Source organism: Polyodon spathula, chromosome 4, assembly GCF_017654505.1.
Source record: "Polyodon spathula isolate WHYD16114869_AA chromosome 4, ASM1765450v1, whole genome shotgun sequence".
Lineage (NCBI taxonomy): Eukaryota > Metazoa > Chordata > Actinopteri > Acipenseriformes > Polyodontidae > Polyodon > Polyodon spathula.
In genome coordinates this window covers 28,760,578-28,783,718 of record NC_054537.1, presented here as the reverse complement: position 1 = coordinate 28,783,718, position 23,141 = coordinate 28,760,578, and the positions used below count along the sequence as shown (strand labels likewise).

Below are 23,141 nucleotides of genomic sequence, written 5' to 3'. Positions count from 1 at the left end.
CAGCGTGGATTGGCCAAGTTATTTATGTGGCCATACTGCAATCCTTGAGGGAGGCTGGACTCACTGCGAACTAGGGCTGCTATGATTAAATCGAAAATTGACTTTTTAGTCGATTCCATTCCATTATATTCATCGATATAAATACTAGATAATCAATTAAATAATTACATTTTTGTAACGCATAGTAAGCATAGCAAAAATAACACTATTTAAGTTTATCAACAAAACTGCCTTGCCATTTACAGTATTTCTGCAAAAGACAAGCAGTGGGTGTGCTCTTCTTTTCCTGCTAGTGTTAACTAGCATCTGATTTGCTGGTCCCATCGTAGCAGCAAATCAGTTTTGAAAATGCTCTGTGTATTCGATGTAAACAAAAAGCACTCCACCTTGGATAACAGCCTGGCAAACAGCCTGTAAATACATTGTGCATATTAAAGAAAACTGAATGTATATCGTTTGCGCTTCTTTGAAGTTTCAAAATGAACTGTTAAACCTGGTAATAATACCATTTTTTATGTTTTTTCAATGTATTTTTCAAACCGGGCTCCACACACTGTCTGCGTTTCCTGATTGATGACCACATCTAGTCGATGTAAGTACAATCAATGCCACCCACAGCTGATAAAACTAGTGATGTGCTTTTGAAGAGATTTTTGGAATCGGGCCCAAGCAGAGTATTTTGAGTCCGATTCCAGTTCCCAAACTATTTTGGAAAACATGCCTGCATGTCAATGTGTGAGCAGAAGGAAGGGGGAGTGGGAGAAGGGCTGGTATCTTATATACATATAAACAAGCACTAGTCTTACAGTTCTACGTCAGCATAAATCATTAGAAAGACCACAACAATCACAGAGCAAAAAATACATCAAACTAAACCCATCACAGCCACAATCAGACAGTAGTCCAAAACAAGTACAAACAAAACACAAATATATAGTCTCTAAGTACGTATTTTTTCAGGGTTTTTTTCCTAAGTATGAGCGAAATGGAGTGCGGTGAAAATGTATCTATTATTATAACGATTATATTTTGTGTGCCCAATTAATCGATTGCTATTTGGAGGCTTAACTGACAGCCCTACTGCGAACTAAAAGAAATGCAAAATCTGGTACAGTGAGTTAGGAAACAGTGGATGTAGTTCATCCTTAAAAAGACTAGTGATTACTTAGCCGATTTCTTAAAAAATCCTCTGCATATGTAAGTAGCGCTAAGCCATTGTATGGCAACTTTTATTTTCTAGCTGCTTTTGCAGTATTGTTGTTTTGGCATGTTTGTATTTTTGTGTATGACTGTCTGCAGCTGATACCATTGCTGGTACAGCCACGTGACCCCTGTATTTTCTGTTCTCTGTTGAATTAATCCTGCATGCCTGAGCAGCGTGTCAATGTCTCTGTTGTGTCTCTCCTACACCAACCCATTATCACACTTAACCTCAAAGATTGAATATGGGTCAATTTTCACGTGGCCAGATATATTTATTGCACAACTTAATTATTGTGGTTACATGTAACTTATATTCAAACAGGTAATAAATCAAAATACAATATGCTTTTTCATTAATCCAAAAAAAAAAAAATAATAATTGCATCGATATGGCCAATTTGCTGGGGTAAGAAGGGCAACATTCCCCAGAGGTGTTGCCTCACAAGCACCTTGGTATTTGATGCAAATCAGACAATCAGTAAACCTTGGGGTTGCTCCTTTCAAACTGCTGGTATAGGAGGAAAAATAAAACTATATAAGAACATAAGAACATAAGAAAGTTTACAAACGAGAGGAGGCCATTCGGCCCATCTTGCTCGTTTGGTTGTTAGTAGCTTATTGATCCCAAAATCTCATCAAGCAGCTTCTTGAAGGATCCCAGGGTGTCAGCTTCAACAACATTACTGGGGAGTTGATTCCAGACCCTCACAATTCTCTGTGTAAAAAAGTGTCTCCTATTTTCTGTTCTGAATGCCCCTTTTTCTAAACTCCATTTGTGACCCCTGGTCCTTGTTTCTTTTTTCAGGCTGAAAAAGTCCCTTGGGTCGACACTGTCAATACCTTTTAGAATTTTGAATGCTTGAATTAGGTCGCCACGTAGTCTTCTTTGTTCAAGACTGAACAGATTCAATTCTTTTAGCCTGTCTGCATATGACATGCCTTTTAAGCCCGGAATAATTCTGGTCGCTCTTCTTTGCACTCTTTCTAGAGCAGCAATATCTTTTTTATAGCGAGGTGACCAGAACTGAACACAATATTCAAGATGAGGTCTTACTAGTGCATTGTACAGTTTTAACATTACTTCCCTTGATTTAAATTCAACACTTTTCACAATGTATCCGAGCATCTTGTTAGCCTTTTTTATAGCTTCCCCACATTGTCTAGATGAAGACATTTCTGAGTCAACAAAAACTCCTAGGTCTTTTTCATAGATTCCTTCTCCAATTTCAATATCTCCCATATAGATATAGATATATATATATATATATATATATATATATATATATATATATATATATTATATATATATATATATATATATATATATATATATTATAAACAATTATTTTCAAAGTTATTTAACACTTTTCTCCTGTTCTGAATTATGTTTTAGGAAATACTAAACTATAAATGTTATCTAACCTTTTCACTCTCCTAGAAAACATTGCAGGCACATTTAGTTGAACAACATGACACAATATTCCCTTGAAACACATAAGGCAAATGCACACCAATTAACCTGACAGTAGCCCATCTGTTAATGTAAAGGTGTGCAGTACACACCTGAGGCTTTAAGCTCATTTGCAGTCCTGAAATTATGCTATTGATAAACAAGTGACAAACAACAATGTTTTTGTTTTGAATATCAAATATAATATAAAGCTCTACTCACACATTTCCCTTCCATCTACTTAAACAATGACTTGCTATTCTGGTAATCTATTCTACCATGCCAATTTTATATCCCCAGATAGCAATCAAAATATTGTTTTACAAACTTTATTTGCTTGTCTATGAATAGATTTATTTGTATTAGAATACAAAGAATACAGCAGGTGGTACATGCTATGAATGTTGTACAAACCCATCACTGAAAGTTCAAAGTTAGTAAACCTTAATACAAACATCCATTATAGAAAGGGATACATCACTATTCTAGTCTGCTGTTGGTATTAATTAAATAAATGTGGGGTTTTAGTCACTTAATAATTAATCACATCTGTGGGCTTTGATCGATTACAAAATAATTAATCAATCAATTTTGCATGAGTGTAGTATCAAAAAATGGCTGCTTGAGACAAAAATCTTGAACAATGTTGGCGGATGCTTATTGCAAGGTATATCTAATATTTCACAATATCTCAGAGTGAAGAAAAAAGATAGCAAGTAAGCTGATTTTTTCTTTTTATTCAACATATGTCTTTCAAACAACAACAGAAACTTAATATTGAAAAACATGTTTGTCTGCCTGGTTTAGTGATTTAACTACAATGTATATAGTTAGTGTTTGCTGTTGGGAGCGTTAAAATGTAAGCTGAAGAATATTGTTTAATTATACACAGTTCAAAAAAGCAATCAAAATTGCTAACACAGTCCAGTCCAAATTGAATAGTGAATCAAATAAACAAATACATCCTGACATCCCAAACAACCAGACACTATAAACTTCTGAACCCATCCTCAATAACACTGACTAAAACGAAAAAGAAAACCCTCCATTTTTAATTATTCCTCCCTCCCCTTCCAATGTAACATTCAAATTAAAAAGCCAGGTGTGAGCCCTCCCAACCCATAAAACACCACAAACAGCAATTCAAAACTAAGTTCATATTTTAATTGACTCATTTTGTCTAACTTCCATTTACATGTAAGCAAATATTTTCAAACTGACAAATTTTGATCTTCAAAAATAATTTGAGATTCTGAAGTTTTGAGAGAGTGATGTTTTGTGCCGGAGTGCTTGTAGGGACAGTGGAGGAGTTATGGAAAGTACAAGAGTGTAGTCAGTGTGTTACATTGACAGTTTAAAACTTGGGAGAATATCAGTTCATATTCCTGTTTGTAGAATTGTAAAAAGGCATAAATCAAGTTCTTGTATATCCGGGAGACACAAGAATAAACATGATTGGTTTCTTAAACATTGTAATTATCTTTCAATACAATTTGATATTACTGGCAAACAGGTGTGATTAATTGATTAATAGACTGGATGACTTATCGATCAACAGAGAATGGCAAGATTAAAACCCCTAAAATAAATGCTTTCATCTGAAATTAGATCTCCTGTGTAAGGCATTAGAAAATAAACTATAAACACATTCAAGTGCATATTAATTTCATGGATACAGAGTGTTTTGTTTGTATTTTATCTATTTTATAAAGAAGGTGCACCATCCTACTTTTTGGTCTATAACCTATACATATAGATATGCATAGATTGCTTTTGAAGTAACTTGTTAGCACTAATATGTAGGTTGGTTCACGGCTCTCTTGTCTAAACAGACTTTTACAGGGTGTGGTTATGACTCTCAGACCTGAAGATGTAATGCTCAATACAACTGTCATATTAGAACAATTGTATTCTTATCAAACCTTCTCTAAAGCAAGCACTAAATGGCAAGACATACATAACAACATTGTTTCAAATGTATTTTTGTGATCATTATGTTGCTGTGTCTCTCTAGATGTCCTAGCCAATAATTTGACCTTGATGTTCAATGCAATACCTGCTTTAGAAATAAAGCCTTTGAACTTTTTAGCTTTCTGTTTATCTGCAGATCAATCTAGATGCTGCCTCTAGTTGAAAGTCTGCCAGGTTAATTCCAGGCTGCAGCTAAACAAAGTATCATTTCAGCACTCTTGGGCTGGCCAGCGACTTTCCAGTGGATCCTGACTGGTTAATAAAAATCAACCTGGAAAGCTAAAGTTAATCAACTGCAGAAAAACAAATCTGCAGGTAGGCCTTCCTGCCTGAATATAGGGGTGCTATTTGTGTCCTGCTTTAAACAGAAGCACTCTACATAGCAAAGCATTAATAACATGAGCAATATATTACGACACATTATAGTTGCATTAAAATACTTCTTTATTTCCTCTGGACATTTTATGTTGATAAAAGGGATTACATTTTTAATCCCTGTAGATATATGTATATTATAACCTGGTGTTTAATTTTTTTCCCATTCCTGGTGTTTTCATTTAACTTTGATGTTTTGCAGGAGCTACATATTCTGTTTTGATTTTCAGCACAGTAACACATATTTCTACTCAAGTATGTAGCACACCACCTCATTATTTTAACACTGCATCACAAAACTTCACAATAATACACATAAGAAAACCTGCATTCGCACTATCCCAAAAACAAACATGATTCAGCTACAAAAAGACTGTTGGGAGACAAATGTAAACAATAAGGCTGGAAACTCCTGTCGTTATTAAAGCTGTAATCACTTCCTTCTGCTACTGCTACTACTGCTATTAAAATCAATACTTGTGCTTGAATTGTACATCAAAAAATCTGGATGTGAGGTCACTAGTGTACTTAGTTTAGTATTGTGGTGGATTTTTGTATTAAGTTTATAAAGGAGATTGTACTGTAATGTAATTATTTTAAGTTTGGAAATCTGTGTGAAATGTAAAAGCAGATGCATGTTAAACAACATTTTTATTTTTATTTTGTTGCAAACAAAAAAAGTGTGTAATCAAATTCAGCAAAAGTTTGAACCCAGTCCAGACCCAGTATAGCCAGACACTTCAGTGAATTGTGATATCACGCCAGTGTGTCACACTTGACCAGTGACCAGTTTATAAACAGAGGACACTGCTGTGTACACCCATCCTCATGAGTGAAAACAGAGCACTTTGTGTATTAATTGAGTGCTCTTAATTGAGGTATGACACCGACTGCAAATAATTACATTACTTGGGGCATGTAGTTTAACATGACATTCTCTGGGTCCAGTTTTGTTCCTTTCTCACTCGTGAGCCCATGCTTCAACCAAATGGCCGTCACTACTGCCAGTTGACATTTTCTTAATTCTTACTTTGACTGGCTGTAAAGATAGCATAATTTACCCAAGACTGGATGTTTTGTTGGGTGGATTTTTCTCGTGTATGGTGGCGTAGAAACTGATAACATGGTGTCCTGGGAGATGTCATTTTCTGTGGAAGTTTCAGGGCTGGTGTCTGCAACTGCACTGGCTGTCAGCTATCTTAGTGTTGAAGTTAATAAAAGCACTTTCCACAATTGAAAATGAGACTGCCTAATGAATAAAAAGGGTTGGCAACAGTATGCTAAAAATTAGGTTTGCTTTACAATATAGTTCAAAAAATTATTTGTTCAATACAAAAGCAAACTGTCCAGTAAACAAGTTTTGAAGTTTCTGAACAGTTGTGGTAATGGCAGACAGAAAGCAAGTCCAAGATGGATGGTGAAAAAACTGAACGCTTATTATCAACAGAACAAAAATAACAAAAGGATAAACCTAAGAAAAATAAAATAGAACTATTAACAATGTCCAAAAAATGACTAATATTTAGTTCAATAACAGTGTCTTAATTGGCTTCAACAAAGGATTAGTTCTCTTCCATTAGTATTAAACTTAACCCCCCCTCCATTGGGAGTAGTGAGTTCGCTCTCACTGGCTCTGACATAAATGCATGCGCTTTTCGAGCGCGCGCCATATCACGTGCCCATGTCAAACAAGCCTTCTTAAATAAAAAAATCAAGGCCAAATTAAAAAGGTATGTTTTTTTTTTTTTTTTTTACTTTGTAGTTTGTATTTTAAACACAACCCCTCCTGCGATATTCTTCTAAAATAAAATTGGCACCATTTCATGAAAAGAATATTTTGCACTGTTTTACTTTTCACAGGTCTCCCGGCAACAACTCTAACTCCCCCTCGTGCCAGTAAGTACGCTGTTTTAGATCATTTTGGTTACAGTATGTTACATATGGTTTAATGTGCAATTAAATATTAAAAGTATAAGCAGTTAGAACAGTAGTGCCCCTTTCAATCCTTTTAACCACCATTCAGTCCTTTTCATTTAGCTTTTTGTGAAGGTAGAGATTAACAACTTCCTCACACAAGTGCACACACAGTGTATAAACCTTTGTTTTTACCCAAATATGAATCATTTTAGCCTGCTGTGCAAAATCAGCTCTGTGGTCCCAGTCACACTCGTCCGCGGGTGCCCGACAGCTACCTATGTGAGGCCGGCTGAAAATACATGAACAATTACATGCATCCCAGTGCTGCAGATAGGAAGTGGTTGTGGCCACCTCCTCCCAAAAAGACAAGGCTGCCAAACCATGAATGAATAATAATAAATAATTAACACGCTCCTCTGAGGCACCCTGCCACCTATACCCCAAATACTGAATTTAATGAAAATCAGCAGCTGAGACATGGCCCATCCCCCAAAGCATGACTGCGTTGGGGGAGAGAGCGCAGCCTCTCAAACCCGACTATGTACCCCACAGAACAAAATACGAACCGCTCAGCACTCAGGTAAGGAAAAAAAAAATCCTACTCACATTTTTTTTTTTGGAGGAAACCTTAGCGAATCTGTGGCTGAGGGTAGCCCTTCCTTCAGGTTCTAAGCAGTCAACTCCCGTTTCGGCTTCCCAGCACTTGACTGAGCAGCCGAAGCAAAAAGAAGTGACAAGAAAGAATAACACAGAGCTTTTATGCGCTTGCTTATGACATATTGGTTAGGGTGGATTCTCTTTTGCAGAAAAGCAACAAAGTTTACAAATCTGTTTTGGTAATCAGCTAGACCCTTTGATCCTTTGATCTGAGGCTACCCAGCTAATATTAATTACCTAGAATTATTCACTTTCACACAGTGGGTAGTGTGTTGAAGCCTATTGTTTTTTACTCTAGAAAGCAGGGACATATTTAGATTAGTTCTGATGCTTTGCTACCCAGAAATGGCTAATTGAATGAATTTAAACCATTGGGTGGCAATACAAGGAATATTTGTACGCTTGACTTAGCTGTATGGTACATGTTCACTGAAGACACAGATACAGTAAGTACAATATATACTGTACGTACTATCAACTAATCATGCACACTTCAATTCAGAACAACTGGCAGGCCCTGCTTGCGAGGCGCACAACAGAATGGTATGTGTAGTGTATGACACCACTGCAAACCTATGAGATACACTGCAGCATTACAAAAATGAGCAAATACAGCATTTTGAACAGATATATCACAGAGTCCTGAAGCAATTAATTCTGCAAATTAAAATAAATTAATTAATACAATTGGAATGTCTGGAACAAACATGTTCAAACCTGTTTTATTTTGAAAATGTTTCCAGGTGATAATTAACTGTTAGTTTAATACTGTGAACTATCCTTGCATAAAATTTAATTCATGTCATAACAAAGGTTTTAGATGATCAGTAGCAGCTTCTATTGTGAAGCTGGCTTTATTTTACAGTATCACCCTATAAGTTCAACTCAAATATATGCCATATTTTGCAAAGAGCCCTACCAGTAGTATATATCAGCCACTATAACTTTAACCACTTATCATAATATTACAGAATTATTTAAAAGAAAATTAGTTATAAATTAGCCAATCATTTCAATCAGAATTTAATGTGTGCACAACACCTTATTCAAACCAAGTTTATTTTTAGTACTCTATGCAATATATACACCTTCTATTTGTTTCTTGTTATAATGGTTTTGTTAATTGAAAGGTTACAATAGGAAACACATAAAAGCAAGAGATTTAACTGAAACAAATTATTACCTACAGTAATACTTTTTAGGCTACTCATTTAAAAAAAAACGAGGATCCTTTTACGCCGACCATGTCCATCCTCTGTCTGTCTTTGTCTGTCTGTCACTATGACAAGTAAAACGATATTTGTTTAATAGTTTTTTTTTTTTTTCTCATTATGTATGTCATCCATTATTACTATTTTTTTTTCGGCGGAAGGGTACCATATGTATCATTACAAGTTCAAGGTAAATCTAGGTTTTAATGTGTTTTTTTTTATTTTTTTTAAAGAAGAAGAAAAACCTAATAGCGATAGTACCGTCTTGATGAAGGATCTACCACGTTAGTTGACCTTGACTTTTGTTAGTGCCCTCTCTGGCTCAGACTCCAGTTGTGGTCAACTACCACATGGTAGAGCCTTCCTCAACTATCGCTTAATTATACAGGCAATACACATAGCAGACTACTACCCAATGTAAAAAGCCTGGGGAAGGTAGTTAGGCACCATTTGATTGTCACTTCTAACATTGCAATGTTATAATAACAAGTACATCTGAAAAGGAATTGCCTAATGCTACTGTTATGAGCATACTTGAAACAATGTAAATGATTAATGGTTCTAATATCCTTCACTATGATATTTTGCACAGATTGATTGTCTGCTTCATTTCAAATCTCTTCTTGGTAGGTAATCGATTACTTTTTTGACCCTGCCCATGCATTCCTATTGGACATACTAGAGATGTGCTGTCCCATTACAAAACAGGTCTTGTTTTGATAAAAGGTTACCACCCTGACCTTTGGCAACTCTGTTGTAAAATAAAGGTTGGACTTGTAAAAGATCAGAGTTATTGAACATGTGTGAAGGATGTGTGATGGGGTATCGCAAAACCACATAAGACAATTAATAATGAATAGAGCCCAATGTACATGTTTTATTGATGCTGCAATTAAGTTACATAGTAAACAATCAAAAACAAAAAAAATACACAGCCACAATGTTTGTTCTGTAGGTCAATTCAACAGAGGGAGAGGAGCCAGACCAACACCTCTGTCACATCGACAGCCCTAGAAGAGAAGAACAAAGGGAGAATGAGGAAACAGGTCAACAACAGGACAAAGACGTCAGGCCAGCACAGAGTTCTCATGCCCAAAGTCCATCAGTGCGTCTCCAAGTGTTACCTAAAAGCCTCATGTTCCCTAAAAGCTTGTGGCCTCTGGAAGGTCCATACGACATCTATTTCATATGGTAATATTGTGAAAAACACAACATGTCACGAAAAAATTGCTGCCTTGAGGACTGTATTGTAGTGTACTACCTCACCGATCCAAACACCTGAAATGCCTTTTTAACAGTCCAAATGTATGCTCAATGACAGATCGTGCAGAAGTGATGCCTCGATTATACCTTGCTTCAGCAGTACTTGCAAAATGGTGCCATAAGCCACAAATGCATTGCCCTGCACACTTCATTAAAGCTGCAGTAACTTCATGTACTGCACTGCTTACAGCTGACTGGCTAATACCTGCAGCAGCACCTACAGTCCTCTCAAAGGAACCAGGGACCAAAAAAGTGAGTGCAGCTGTTACCTGTAATACAACAGGCAATGCACTATATTTTCCTGTATCTCTTTCCAGATCTGCCTGTAGTAACTGGAAGATATCAGCTATAATTTGCTTGTTATTCAGAGGCGATGTATGCATTCACTGTCTGATAAACGTAGAAAAGAAGCACAGGTTTGGAAAACTCTGTTGCAGGAATGCCAATGCATATCCCATTCTCTCTATAAACAAACCAACCCAAAATGAATATTTGATTTGTAAAATATAAAAACAGACATGTAGATATACTTAAATTTACTTACATTTTCTCTCCATGTTTCACTTTCTTCTACCCCAGCGGGAAGACTGCACTCCGAATAAAGCCTGCCTGAGATTCTCTTTCAAAATGCAAACACAGCATCGGCTTTGCGCCACATCAAAATCTCTTCACAACTAAATGTTAATGACACCATGTCTCAAACGTTATGTCGACCACTGGCGCTAGCGCCAGCCCTAAAATACGACAAAAAGCCTGTTTCCAAAATCTCATTCCAGCTGAAAAAACTTTGTGCCGACTTTGAGCTCCAAAAACTCATGCCCAAACGACTTTTGCGCTAGCGCCACCACTTAGCGATGCCATGAAAATCGGGGCCCAAAAGTGAAGAAGAGTTTGATGTGTGATTGAGGGATTTTCAAAGCAATACATTTGAAAGGTTTTATTTTATGATGATGATGATGATGATGATGATGATGATGATGATGACGACCTGATGAGGAAATCATTCATTTTCTCGAATTAAACAAAAAAGCAAGAAATACAGTAAACTGCAGATAACCCGGCCCTCAAAGATGGACAAGTTATCTGTCTGTATCAATAAATGCATTTACTTCCTGTCTATAGAAACAACAATGCCTATGTTGCAGCCTTAAAAGAAAATTACAGCAGTCCGCTTCTTTTTTTCCTTTCTCCATTGCAACTTTTTTTTTTGCCTCAGTTCGACTTTACAAATAGTTTTTCTTTTATTTAAACAATTAAAACTGCGACATTTCCCAAGAATCTCGGTGGGTTAGCGCCCCTACATTCAACATAATAACTTCATGCAATGTTTGTCTGAAACACTGCAGCTAATCGAGATCATGGCTCCATCAAATTTGCCACTTGCTTTTTTTTCTCCGTTCTGTTCCACCTTTCGACTTTGTGGTGTTTTTACTTAATAAAAAAATTATATATATATTTTTTTACAGGGCTCTACACATCTGCATTTTTGTGACAAGCACCTCTTCAAAGCATTATATATTTATCACAACTTAAATATTTCTTATTGTCTACTCTATTTTAAACTTTTTTTTTTTTTAAATCCTCTCCAAGTAATCAATTACATAGGGACACTATTATTAAGCACTAAGGGGCACATTGTTATCATCTGTATGCACATTTCACAGTAAGACATACAACAAATGTAACACGTATACATGTGCAACTTTTCTACATGCTTAATTTGGACATAACAATCAATATGAAACACTGAACAATTAAATGATGATTGAGAATACAACTACACCAATTCATTATAGAATAAATATTGCTGTTTTCTCAAGTTGACGGTAAAATGTCTACCCAGGAATATAAATCTCAGACTATTAACAAAGTGCTTCAAATGGCACACATACTTTTACAGCTTGTTTTCTGTGCACATAATTTAATAATAAGTTCATAACAGTACCTGTTTATGTTGAGCGAATACAAGACGTAACGTGGATCCAGCATGTAGCTGACTGCAAGGTAGAAGCCTGAACTGAAGGCAAATATAATGCTAGTATTTGATTAGCTGGCTGCTCCAAAAAAGCAAGCTAAATGTAATGTTGAATTTCATTAGTTGGCTGTGATGTAATACTTTGTCGTTGATGAGGTGTAAGACCATGGCAAGAGCGCTTGTTTCAAATTATTGTATGTTTGAAAACAATGGAAAGAGACAGAGAATAGACTGAAAGCGAACAACAAAAAAAGGTTAACAACCAATAAAGAAGATCTTGAATATCGCTTTCGTTCCAGAATGTAATACATTAATTTCATATAGTTTTCATTCCTGAATGTAATACATTCATTTCATATCGTTTTCGTTCCAGAATGTAATACATTCATTTCATTTCGTTTTCGTTCCAGAATGTAATACTTTCATTTCATTTCGTTTTCGTTCCAGAATGTAATACATTCATTTCATTTCGTTTTCGTTCCAGAATGTAATACTTTCATTTCATTTCGTTTTCGTTCCAGAATGTAATACATTCATTTCGTTTTTTATTTCTGTTCCATGATTGTTTTTTGTTCCAGTTCCGGTTCCAGTTCCGGTTTAAGAATCCCTCGTTTTGTATGTATTGCTGTTTTATACTGTTTACAAATAAAATGTTTATTTTATTGTTCATTGCATGTGTTGCTATTTACAAAAAAAAACCTTTTATTTTTAGTTTGTATGATTTTTGTGTTATTCTTTAAAAAAAAAAAAACACTATATATATATATATATATATATATATATATATATATATATATATACACACACACACACACACACACACACACACACACACACACACACACAGTGAGTCTGATGAGTCAAAATTTGAAATATTTGGCTGTAGCAGAAGGCAGTTTGTTCGCCAAAGGGCTGGAAAGCGGTACACGAATGAGTGTCTGCAGGCAACTTGAAGCATGGTGGAGGTTCCTTGCAAGTTTGGGGCTGCATTTCTGCAAATGGAGTTGGGGATTTGGTCAGAATTAATGGTCTCCTCAATGCTGAGAAGTGCTGGCAGATACTTATCCATCATGCAATACCATCAGGGAGGCATCTGATTGGCCCCAAATTTATTCTGCAGCATGACAACGACCCCAAACATACAGTGAAAGTCATTAAGAACTATCTTCAGCGTAAAGAAGAACAAGGAGTCCTGGAAGTGATGGTATGGCCCCCACAGAGCCCTGATCTCAACATCATCGAGTCTGTCTGGGATTACATGAAGAGAGAGAAGCAACTGAGGCTGCCTAAATCCACAGAAGAACTGTGGTTAGTTCTCCAAGATGTTTGGGCCAACCTACCTGCCGAGTTCTTTCAAAAACTGTGTGTAAGTGTACCTAGAAGAATTGATGCCGTTTTGAAGGCAAAGGGTGGTCACACCAAATACTGATTTGATGTAGATTTTTCTTCTGTTCACCCACTTTGCATTTTGTTAATTGATAAATATAAACTATTAACATGTCTATTTTTGAAAGCATTCTTACTTTACAGCATTTTTTCACACCTGCCTAAAACTTTTGCACAGTACTATATATATATATATATATATATATATATATATATATATATATATATATAATATGTAATTTTTTTTTTTTTTTACCTAATAGTATTTTATAGCAATTTCAGAGGTAAAATAGCAATTAAAAATATTTTAAAAGATGGAACCTGGCGTACACATTCCTTTTTACATCTTGCGCAGATTAATAGTCACACTCTGCATTTAATCTTGCACCAATCTACACCAAACTTTTTATTTTATTTCATACTCCTAGCCTCCTATAGAAGTTCCAGAATACATTTCACTATACCCTTATGGTGTATGACTCTCTGTATGTGGCCGGGCCCATCAGCTATAATTACCTGAACTACTGAACTAGGACTAATATTTCATCACACTGCTCCCCTCTGAGTTTAATTAGAACAAGTTAGCCACCAAATAAAAATAAATAAATAAAAACATTATTACTGAACGTGACATAAGCAGAATAAACAATGCCTTAGCAACAAATAAGTTCTGTATACTATCTTGATTCTATCCCTAAAAATGAGTATGAAAATTTCATACAAGCAAAATGTCTGTCATTCAGAAATCACTCTCTTTCCAATCAATTCAATTGTTCAAGCACTCAGCACCCAACTAAAAAAAAAAGAATTAAACAAAAACATAACTCTGCACACCAGGCTCAGAAAGACAGATGCAATGATGAAGAAAAGATGCACACAGCTGATGCGTTTGGGGTTTCCTCTGCATCCTCCATTCTTGCACTGGGAGAGGCTCCAGGGAACAGAGCCAATGATAATAACACACAGTTTCAGGATCTGCTGCCAACTAATGAATAGAGGTTCCATGAATTGAGTAGGGGCCAAGTGCTGGAGGAGGACAAACTGGTACTCTAAACCAGTGGTTCTCAAATTCTGGACTGTGCCCCCCCCTCCTCTTGTCTCTTGTACTTGACGCCCCCCTTCCCCCACACATGTGTACGTACACCAGTAAAATCAAATGCAACATGTCTCTGGCTTCTCTGTGTGTCACTGCTGTTGTGTTTTTTTTTTTCTTTTGCACAAACCAGCCACCGACCCTTTGTAATAAGAGCAAACTTAGCACAGCAAATAACAGTTTACCAATTGTGACCAACGCTTGCTACAGCTTGGAACTTTGCACTTTTTAAAAGGTCAGTTTTATGTCTACTGGATATGATGTGACATTATTCAAAACAGCCACAGTTCCCATTTTCATGTATTTACAGTAGGTTACTTATTGAAAAATAAATACAAAGAAAACTCTAAAACTGCAAAAAGAATGATTTCCATTTAAATTCAATTTCTTACACATAAGTAACACGATACTACTACTGTATATAACACAATGCAATAGTAGACTTAAGGCACATCTATTAGACGCTCTAACCCAGTATCCCACATCACATAATGTACATCTAGAGCCCATAAGTAGATAAATTGCTAATCAGCTGTTTTAACACACTGTTCTTGAGCTTGCATGTAATGTAGTCTTTTCTCCCTTAAAAACCTTTATAACAAATAGTTTCTTCAGATGCAACCTCTTCAAGCTGTTCTTTAAAAAGCCCAGTGGACTTTTTTGAAAACAGTCCAAAATCATCACTATGTTTGGCCACCAGCAAAAGAAAATATTTCCCATGAGAAGCAACTAGTAGTGTGGTTTATTCTGATTTATTTTTAACAAAGAGAAGAAGCCTATACAAATTTGAGTTAGGAATGCAAGACGGTTATGATCAGTTTGGTTTTTTATCAACTTTTTCAGCTGTTTTTGTTTTTTTTTTTTTTTTTCCAGCATTTTAAAATAGTTTCTGATGAGGAAAAACTTCTAATTTAAAATGCCACCTGGATGTATATTAGACTAAAGCTAGAACTCAATCCCACAGCCAGCCCCTCAAAAACATATGTATGCTTGTTTATTATAATACATAGGGCTCTATGTTACTATAATACACATGGCTCTATGGTAAGGCCCTTACTCTTGAATGTAATCCATATGCCGATAGAATGCTGCCACAGCATTTTCAGACAAATAAACTAATTTCAATACATGCACAGTAAATGAAGCTACTTAATAAAAAGAAACTGACCAGATCACAGAAATGCTTACTTTAAAGCAGCTTCCAGATACTTGCTCTTGTTTTGCAGTTTCACCCTGATAACTGCTTATTCCAGTTTCTCAATGGTTTGGGACCTCAACTAACATTTAGCATTTGGCTGTTTTAGTCAGTTTAGCGTCATTATTTAATTGTTTGTTAGTTCTACATGGAATTTTTTGCTATACAGGCTGAATGCTTGCATATGCCTGTTAGAACTAGCACTATCACCTTTCATCAAGAAACCAAAAAATAATAAAATTAAAAAAAAAAAAACCTGCCCTAGACATGTCAGAACCATGAAGTATGAAGCTGCAGTCATCCCTCCTGAAAGCAATCAGTCATAACTTCCGATTTATGTTACCATATTAAAATTATTACGGGATGTTTATATGAACCTGCCGCAAAATGTGCGATGAGCTCCCGAAAAAGGTGTCATTGTAGTACTGTGACTGCGGGCGCTTTTTCATTGTACAAAACTATTCGGTTTTGGTTCAGTTCGGTTTGGGAAAATTATTGCCATTGCATCCCTAATTTGAATGGCATTTTGTTTTTTTTAGTAATCATAAAACCACATATGTGTGGACAATAAACCTAACCCAGTTTGACCACACCCATTGCTGTGTTTCACCTGCCCCCCAAAAAAGTTGACATGTACAGAATTCAAGACCTGCCTGCAAACCAGCACAGGTTTTTCATTTTTGTGAAATCCACAATACTTGGAACATGAAAACCAGCACCAGCTGTACTGCTGAGGGATAAATCCTGTTTCACATATTGAAATCTTATATTAATCTTTTTTCATCATGAGGACATTTTTGTAATTGGGAAAATATTCCCAGCACTTAGAAAAATGCTTAGCAACCCTGCAGTAAATGAATGTATACAGAACTGCACTTTCTCCTCGGTACGAATGCACTTATTACGTCTTTGATCTCGAAACATGTGAGCAACAGAGTTCTTAGGATTCTATCAAGGAGAAAGCTATCAAACACACCAAATCATCTTATATGCTGTCAAACAGGAGTGGTCTGACAATCGCCGAAAGATCTGTGAAATCTAGGACAGCATTTAGAAGGATGACAGTAATCCTTTTGGTTCCTTTTCCTTTTAAAAGTTATAGAAACATACAAGGTAAAAAATGCTTTTTTAAAGCAACAAAAAAAAGGAAAATCATTATGGTCAGCTTTTTTTTATAAAATGTTTCAACACTGCAGACCTTTAAAGAGGTCATGAAAAAATATCTCCACTCAACACGAAATATTAATGTTGGAAGTCTGACAAAGGAAGGATCTGAGGCGACAATAAAACCATTAAAATGTTGATTGGGAGTGTGAGCAGTTAATGAGGTGTATCACCACTAATTCTAAGGGACAGTGATCTCCTGTAGAGCACGCAATAGCTTGGTATGTACTTACACACCACAAACAGATCCTTCCTGGCAAGACTAAGTCAAAGAAACATCTAATGGGTCCAACACAAGTTTGACTAGAAAGCACTTGTGGCTCACAGGAATACGACTGACACAAACCCTGTTTACCCTGACATTAAAAATGATCACATCTGGACCATGGGTGTGGTGGAAACTAGCCGAGACATTGAGTTGCATTCGAATGCCCTACCTGACGTTAAAAACCAAAATATTTGTGTTCATCAATGGAAAGCTAACTGCAGCCGAACACACCCCCGCCTAGAGACCAACATAATGCCTTTGTTACACCTCAATGTGTTTTAACATAAGCAGAAGGGGCATATAACAGAAGAAACAGAATGGCTAGGCTCTCTACAGGGCACAGATATGAACCCAATTAAACATACATGGAACCAACTTTACAGATAACTCACTGACAGATTACTACCCCCTGGCTACATTAGGAAAACCACAGCCTCCAAATCTATATGAACATATAAAGCATTACCATGTTAAATGTGAATACCTGAGTATTTTGAGTCAAAACATCAGCTCAAAGATGTTTTTTTATTTGATGTGAAAAATGTAATTCTGACCGTTTTTGGACTGGTTGTCCCCTAGAACATCACAGATGCCCATTTTCCCCAATATTTTAATCATTTATTGGGCCAATATCATGATTGGCTTAAGCTGTTCTTTTGTGCTATCATAAAAGTCCTCTCTTTACCCTGCTGATTGGCTGACAGCATTTGTATGTTTCCGTCAGCAAGTCTTGATTCTTGCTTCAGTGCTTACAGCCCAAAACATAGTCAGCGAACAGCAGCACTCTTCACTCGCCTAGCTCCCAACAAATGAATATCTCTGTTCCCTGGTTTCATTGACTCTGTTTTTACCTTGTTGTTGCCTTGTAACATGCAGCTCTGCCTGTGTTGAACATGAGGAGTGCAAAGATTGAATTTTACATTTCTAAGAGCCCCGGAAGACACAATCTCTTGGGGAGACCAATTTCCACAGCTATAATAAACAGTATATCCAGCCGTGGACAGTGGTCCCTTACGCCAGGGGTGTACCATTAAAACTGAATGTACACTTGTAAGAAAATGCTTTAAAGTGGAAAACCCTGTAAGCAATTCGAAAGATTGTAAGAAGAGAGATGGCAAATTTACAAAGATATGTGTAATCATCATGAGAGCGCACCTATATATGTAAAACAATGGGCGTTATAGGCTTGCCAACTTTGGGCGTTTATTTAGAAAGCGTAGATATTACATAAAAAAAAAAAAAAAAAATTAAAAAAAAAACTTTGCCTTGATGTCTTATCTATTCAATGTGATTACTTTCAATATCCATTTTCCCATGTTACATTGTTTATTTTTGGTGCATTATTCAAACTTTTGGCAGGAGCTATCTCAGGAGCTGGTGAGTCGCCGCAAACACTCTTTGAAAAAATACATATTTATTAAAAATAACACCCATCCCCTTTGGAGAATAAGCGGTATGGGGAATTGATTTTGATCTATTGATTTTAAATCAATTAATTTATTACACCCATATAACAATTACTTAAATATATTCAAATTAATTTTTACTTTCCATTCATAACCTGTTTCAAATAAAAGTGACTTATGCATTATATCTATCTATTTATATCTATGTATAGTATTTTGCATTATTGTATCATGTTTGACAAGAAACCCTGGACATGACAGGTGTACATCAGCAGCAATGGGCAAAAATCTGTTTCTACAGCAGCTCCAAGGTGTCAAAATTTTGTTTAAAGTAAGACATAAAATTTAAAAAAAAAAAAAAAAAAAAAAAAAAAAAAAAACAAACACGATATATATATGTGTGTGTGTGTGTGTGTGTGTGTGTGTGTGTGTGTGTGTTCTTAAAAACATACAAGGGGACATGGAAATACACAGGCGTTTCTCATTAACTCCAACTGATGCACATGTAACACTTTCACACAATTCTGAATAGACATAATACACGATACACACTGTGTTACAATACTATGACAGTATGTATCTACAAACAGATATGATATACTTGTATGCCAGCACTACTGAAATACCAGAACCTGTTTAAATACTCCAACTGCAAATCGAATCAGTGCTACAGATTTATTGACAGTACAACAATAGTATTTTTTTTTTTCCTCAAGGAACATGCATCATTGCATAATACGCGACAAAAACGACAAAAAAAAAGCAATATTTTCCTGACACGACATGCTGAATGTTATGTAATAAACTATACGATAATCATACACAACCACCGATTGCTAATCTGAGGTAGATAAAATGCATACAATAAAATCACCTATCACTGTCAGATCATTGAAGTACAACCATGGAGAAGAGCTAGCGCTACACCGTCCTGGACAAATACGTGAAAATACATTTCATTTGCGCTTGTTCTGCGAGTTACCACACACACGCACACACACACAAGATGACATCTCACATTATTAATATCGTGCCATTACATCTTTAGAGAAATGAATTACTGGTCACCAGTACTCACAATTTCACCATGTATGCTAGGAGATAGAGGTAATTCTTTCCCTTGCTCACATCCGTTTGCTCTGGTCTCTTCACCGAGGGCCAACAGATTGTCATCCATGCGCATGCGTCTGCCTTTTTATTATGCTATACTATCTATCCCTCCTTTCTTTTATTTGTGTCTATATATTTGTAATACACATTCTCCGGAGTTGTTTTTTTGTTTGTTTGTTTTGTTTTGGTTTTTTTTTACAACAGTTTAGTATTCCAGTTGTGCTTTCTTCACGGGAACATTAACACATAGGGGACGGGGGTTGGTGGCTGATGTGGGTATTGTATACTGCATGTAAGTAACACACACAGCTCGAGTGGAATGACAAGTGAACCGTGAATACCATAGAGACCGATTAAACAGCTACTGTCCGCAATATTCATATAAGATAGCACATTTACTAATTATCCGTATACATTCAAATTCCTTAATTAATTAAACCCCATACAAATCATGGTTTATTTGCCAATCACTATCGACTGTACTTGTTATTGAAATCGGTGCTTCAACATTGAAGATGATCATGAATAAATAAGTTTATTCGAACATGGAAATTCATGTATACTTAACTGACAGGAACAAATATAGAACAGTTTAGATACCTGTCAAAACTCAACAAAACCCAACTGCTGGAATATAACTTATGTTACAGGTGTAGTGCTATTTTCGGGTACGAGTTAAAAAGTGGTAGGCAGGGCACTGCGTTTGCTCTGGCAAGCATAAACAACTTTCCCACTGAGAAAGCTGGGAAACTGGCACGTCATGCTGTTTTCGGTGTTTTCCATCTTTATAAATTGAATTGATAATATAACCCACTCTTTTTCATAATTTTTAATGTAATGTATCATTGTTACACCATTAAGAAAATGTGAATATTTATCATATGCAATACATTGGGTCTTGTACATTTTTTTTTTTTTTTAGTTGTGCAACTTTCCTGCAGTGACTTTTCATTTTGTCTTGTTTGTCGTGAATTGCTTTTTTTTTCTGAAGAGAACTTGGTTTCCAGTTTAAGTTTTCAAAAAAAAAAATGATAATGTATAATTATTGGTACATTTACCTCTTTTTGACAACTGGAAAACACCCTGATTGCACTTGTTCTAAAATCTGACAGCGTATCACTTGCACGGGTCAAGTGTTGGTACACAATCATACTGCATTCTGACGATGTACCACTTTCTAACTCTACTCCTGTATTGTTTATTCACCATACTCACTACCCCCACCTAGCCACACACACTCACACAATAGTAAACTTTACAACAACATAGAGGACCTGTATGCAGTTTCTTCACAAAAGATAACACATATTGTGACAAACTGTTTACACTGCAAATGTAGTTACAGGTGTCACTTTGACTTATGCTACCTGTCAAATGTTCCTGCTTTGCATACTAGGCATGCCTGGACTATTTTCCCTGTGCACTGCTCGTGCCAGATTGTGTTTTCCTTGCAGACTTAGGACATCCATCAAAAACAAACAACAGTCTTTGGATACTAAATATGTGTTTTGTAAACTTACATTTTATTCAACATGTAATTAATTTGTTTTATACTGAATACAGATAACTGCTGTTAACAAAAGTTAAAGTGTACTACAGAGGGAGTTACATTTTTAAAATTAAAAAGTAGTATAACAAAAACGGACCTACAGGCTGATTGCATTTTTTTACATTGAAGCGTAGAGTGTTGTCGAAACTATAATATACCTCAAGTACACACTTGTAAAATTGTTTTAAAAACGTAGCATAATAATAATAATAATAATAATAATAATAATAATAATAATAATAATAATAATAATAAAGCTATTAGCCTTGTTGCTGATATTAGTTTGAATATAAGTTACGTTAATTATATCACATTATTTTAGCTATAGCTACAGATGAAATTTTGGTACAACTATCAGATTTTGACGATCCAATTGACCATATAATGGTTTGTATTAATTTTATAACTACATAGGGCAGAAAGTTACAACATATTTGGTCAAGAAGATGTTAAATGTGACTGGATTCAGACAATGACATATACCTAATGAAAAAAAAAAAAAAAAAGATTATTGCAATACTTATTATTGTAATAGTTATTTGCTACAATGTCCCTTTTAAAAAAAAAAAAACAAACAAACAAACACAAATAGTGCAGATTACAATGTAATATAAAGCCAGTATCCACTATGTTGTATCAATACTAATGTCTCAACCACATTAACAGTTATAAGACAGCACTACATAGGCCTAATTGAGCAATCGTATTAATGACCTTCCACCTAAAACCATAAATGCTATTTGTAAAGTCAATTTAATTTGCTTCACGCCAATGGCACTTATAGCACCCAAAGAAATGACGGGTTTCAAAATCTGTTCTTCTTCGTTGTGAACTGAATGAAAATCCTTAAAACCGCGAGTTCAGACATCCAGAAACAGAATTGATTTATATAAGGCCAATGTGTAGAATCGACCGTTCTCTGACATCGTCATAATTACGCTGTAGCTTCGTGTTTTTTATATCCTCTCGTCCATCAATCTGCTTTACAATTAATCAAATATTGGACGTCCATCATAAGAGGCTATAACAACAACAACAACAACAACAACAACAACAAAAATAATAAATAATAATAATAATAATAATAATAATAATAATAATAATAATAATAATAATAATTACCCCCTTCAGATGTTTGGGTTTAATTTATTCCCTCACATCCTAGACTACTATTGTTCTACAAGTACTGCTGTTTTCCGTTATATGTAGATTTTTCAGGCTTCAATCACTTTGCCTGATTTAATTGGGAAGCGATTACACTGTTGCTAACATCGTATTTTGTTTGTATGAAGATGTGTAACGTTGGCTTGTTGCCCTGAAAGGCAATGCATTCTACTATCAGTAACACTACTAAATCTGATAATAACATAAATACAAAATATATCGCAGTACTGGTATTGTTCTTGCGGGCTGGTAACCGCGGGGTTGCTTAGCAGCAAACCTAGTGTCTGGATCGAGGCATAAGAACCGGAGGAAAACCATACAGGCAGACACACCACCGAGTGTAACTCAAGCTAGAAATAGGCCATATCAGTTTCTCAAAGTACCATAAATACAATAAATACACCATAAATGCTATAAATACAAATTATATTATATATATTATATATATATATATTATATATATATATATATATATATATATATATATATATATATATATATATGTATATATAAGGGTGCGAAAGTCAGGGTGCGCTTTCAGAATCAATATTGCTACAGTTTTCATTACAGCAAGATTAATTTGGGGAAAACGACACAGCAATACGCAAAGCATAAATAAAATAGCCATTTTATATTATAAATTTAGTTAGATTTTTGGAAATGTCAACATAATATACTTAAGGAAATATTATTATCCAATGCAGGTGATATTTTGATGAGATTTTTTTTTTTTTTTTCCTTTGTCCGTGGTATTTTTCGCCCACTGCAGACCAAACTCGGGCAC

General features: G+C 35.5%; 1 protein-coding gene across 2 annotated transcripts in view; it reads right to left on the bottom strand.

Moving 5' to 3' along the window:
* LOC121313827 (regulator of G-protein signaling 20-like) overlaps nt 1-19,750 on the bottom strand; it is a 32,535-nt gene extending 12,785 nt beyond the window's left edge. For both annotated transcript variants that reach the window (XM_041246620.1, XM_041246621.1), the window contains exon 1: nt 19,613-19,750. In XM_041246620.1, coding sequence (XP_041102554.1) covers nt 19,613-19,717 — 105 coding nt within the window. In that variant the 5' untranslated portion in view covers nt 19,718-19,750. The remainder of the gene's footprint in view (nt 1-19,612) is intronic.
* Nucleotides 19,751-23,141: the final 3,391 nt, after the last annotated feature.